We start from the raw sequence: 3,719 nt of genomic DNA on the forward strand, positions 1-3,719 counted from the left end.
TCTCTGTCATCCCCTTCTTCTCTTGCCCTCAATCTTTCCCAGCATTAGGCTCTTCTCCAGGGAGTCCTTCCTTCTCATTAGGTGACCAAAGTATTTGAGTTTCACTTCAGGATCTGGCCTTCTAAAGAGCAGTCAGGGTTGATCTCCTCTAGGACTGTCTGGTTTGAACACCTAGCAGTCCAAGGGACTCGCAGGAGTGTTCTCCAGAACCATAGCTCGAAGGCCTCAATTCTTTGACACTAAGCCTTTCTTATGGTCCAACTTTCACTGCCATACATTGCAACTGGGAAAACCATGGCCTTGACTATACACACTTTTGTTGGCAGGGTGATGTCTCTGTTTTTTAATATGCTATCTAAATTTGCCATAGCTTTCCTCACCAGGAGCAAGCATTTTTTTAATTTCTGGGCTGCAGTCCCCATCTGCAGTGATCTTGGAACCCAGGAAAATAAAATCTGTCACTACTTCCATTTCTTCCCCATCTATTTGCCAGGAATTGAGAGGGATGGATGCCATGATCTTGGTTTTCTTAATGTTGAGTTTCAAGCCCACTTTTGCACTCTCCTTCTTTACCCACAACAAGAGGCTCTTTAGTTCCTCTTCTAAATTGATATCATCTGCATATCTTAGGTTGTTGCTATTTCTCCTGGCAATCTTAATTCCAACTTTTGATTCATCTAGCCCTGCCTTTCTCATGATGTGCTCTGCATATAAGTTAAATAAGCAGGGTGACAGCCTTGCCAGACTCCTTTCCCAATTTTGAACCAATCATTGGTTCTGTGTCCACTTCTCACTGTTGCTTCTTGACCTGCATATAGGTTTCTCAAGAGACAAATAAGATGGTCTGGTACTCCCATCTCTTTAAGAACTTGCCACTTTGTTGTGATCCACACAATCAAAGGCTTTAGCATAGTCAATGAAGCAGAAATAGATGTTTTTCTGGAACTCCCTAGCTTTCTCCATGATCCAGTGTATGTTGGCAATTTGGTGTCTAGTTCCTCTGCCTCTTTGAAATCCTGCCTGTATTTCTGGTAGTTCTGATCCACATACTGCTGGAGTTTAGCTTGTAGGATTTTAAGCATAACTTTACTAGCATGTGAAATGAGATCAATGGTGCAATAGTTTGAACATTGTTTGGCATTGCCTTTCTTTGGAATTGGAATGTAAACTGACCTTTTCCAAATCTATAGCCACTGTTGAGTTTTCCAAATTTGCTGGCAAATTGAGTGTAGCACTTTTACTGCATTGTCTGTTAAGATTTTGAATAGCTTAGCTGGAATACTGTTACCTCCACTAGTGTCAATACTGCTAACATCGAATGTTATTGTTTGACAAGAGATGAAGAAGTAGCTATTTCATATGTTAAACTTGTGTATTGCTTTAAGACATTTAGTTTAAGTTTGGGAGGGGGGACAAGTAGGATTGCACCTTTCAAGGCTATCTCTAACTAAGAAGATAAGATCTTGGCGGTTTTTCTAACAGAAGGGAAACTGATTCTTTAAATTAATTGGAGAATATGATTAATGACAAAATTAGAAAGGGAGGAAGCGTTGGCAGAGCTGTGGAGGGATGCTTATTTTCAAAAAAACATTTCCAGCTTGTCTAGAGAAGCAAGCAAAGTTCCCAGGATCAAAAAGGCATTGGAAAACTTTAAATTCCTGGATGTTTTTGAATAATTTTTCTGGAAGGCCAGAATGTAGCTGAAAATTGGTGTTGTCTGAAGCTACATCTGGTTTATAAGGGCTTATCACAATGGCAACTGGCCTAGCCAATGTAGGAAGCTCTTTTGGAGGTCCATCTAATTCTCTGGTGTCTAGATCTAAGTTCCAGAATACCTCCATAGAAGATGATGATGATGTTGTATTTGTTGAACCTGTACAACCTCCACAAATCTCTATAGCATTAATAACAGACCACAGAAATGTTTTTAATTCATCCAGTAATGAAGAGCAACATGGAAATGACCCTAAAATACCAGCTCCGTCAAAAGACATGAGCGCTCAGAAGGGAAGTATAACTGAGACTATTATTATTGATGATGAAGAAGACATTGAAACAAATCAGAGACAAGAGAGAAATGATTCCAGTTTTAGTAAAAGAAGATTTCCAGAGGGTAAAAACAGAACCAATGAAATGGAATTCTCAACATTCAGTTTTTCAAGAAGTAAGGTAAATGCAGGAATAGGTAATAGTGGTATAACCACAGAACCAGACTCTGAAATTCAAATAGCTAATGTTACTACATTAGAAAGAGGTATGAGCTCTGTGAGTGTTGGCCGTTTAGAAAATACTGAAGGGCGTGACATAAACTTAATGATAACACATGTAACATCACTACAGAATACCAACTTGGGAGATGTATCTAACGGACTGCAGTCAAGTAATTTTGGTGTTAATATACAAACATACACCCCATCTTTAACTTCACAGACCAAGACTGGTGTAGGACCTTTCAATCCTGGTAGAATGAACCTAGCTGGTGATGGAGAATCTGCAACTCATCATAATCCAGATTCCTGGATATCTCAGTCAGCTTCATTTCCAAGGAATCAGAAGCAACCAGGTGTCGATTCCCTGTCTCCTGTGGCATCTCTTCCCAAACAAGTCTTCCAACCACCTGCACAACAGCAGCCTTCAAAGCAGGTTAAAGTCACATGTGCTAACTGCAAAAAGCCTTTGCAAAAGGGCCAGACAGCATACCAGTGGAAAGGATCTGTTCATCTGTTTTGTTCTACTACTTGCCTTTCCTCATTTTCACATAAACCAGCTCCAAAGAAACTCTGTGTTATGTGCAAAAAAGACATAACAACAATGAAAGGTACCATTGTTGCTCAGGTTGATTCAAGTGAAACTTTCCAGGAGTTTTGCAGTACATCATGTCTGTCTTTCTATGAAGACAAACAGAATCCCTCAAAAGGAATCTTAAATAAGTCAAGATGCACTATCTGTGGTAAACTAACTGAGATAGGCCATGAAGTTAGCTTTAAAAACATGACTCATAAGTTGTGTAGTGATCACTGCTTCAATTGATACCGAATGGCAAATGGTTTAATCATGAATTGTTGTAAGCATTGTGGAGAATAACTTCCAAGTAAAGGTGCAGCAAACAATATTCTTATGGTTGATGGAGAGCCGAAAAGATTCTGTTGTCAAAGCTGTGTTAGTGAATATAAACAGCAAAACAAAAGGGGCAAAATAGGTTATCCAAGATACTAAAAATGATAGGCATACAGAGAAGCCATGGAGAAACTTGGAGAAGCCTTGAATAAGATTTCATGAAGGAACCCAAACGATACAAGAATAACATGCATTGCAGAAATCCCAAGTGAACATGAAATGTGGTTAAATGATAACTCTGTATCTCAGTTTACTGTGACTTGTACATTTTTTTCACTTGTATAGATAACTTTATGCTATTTTACCATATTATCCCATATGTTTTCGGAAGAGTGAGGTCATATAATATGTGTAGAGACCATTCTAAATTAGTATTTGAATCCTTGATTTTTTTAAAAAAAACTTTGGGATCTAAATTTAAAAGTTATATGGGATAGAATAACACATAAAACAGTTTAAATATGTAAGTGATAGTGGGATGAATGATTTCTGTATCTGTAAAATGGAAAGATGATAAATCATTGCATTCAGTGTGATTAAAGTACTGTTACAGTAACTTTTTTCTGGTGCTTTTTGACTTCAGTACATAATTTATTTGACCA

General features: G+C 38.2%; 1 protein-coding gene across 1 annotated transcript; it reads left to right on the forward strand.

Moving 5' to 3' along the window:
• Positions 1-1,992: 1,992 nt before the first annotated feature.
• Positions 1,993-3,293, forward strand: LOC308677799 (zinc finger MYM-type protein 2-like; the record flags this gene model as incomplete). The annotated part of the gene is made up of 2 exons (XM_081344495.1): positions 1,993-2,169; positions 2,431-3,293. 2 exons carry the CDS (start codon positions 1,993-1,995, stop codon positions 3,028-3,030), a joined length of 777 nt encoding a protein of 258 aa, XP_081200621.1. The 3' UTR covers positions 3,031-3,293.
• Positions 3,294-3,719: the final 426 nt, after the last annotated feature.

The sequence above is a fragment of the Vipera berus genome (assembly GCF_964194415.1).
Source record: "Vipera berus genome assembly, chromosome: Z".
Taxonomy (NCBI): Eukaryota; Metazoa; Chordata; class Lepidosauria; order Squamata; family Viperidae; genus Vipera; species Vipera berus.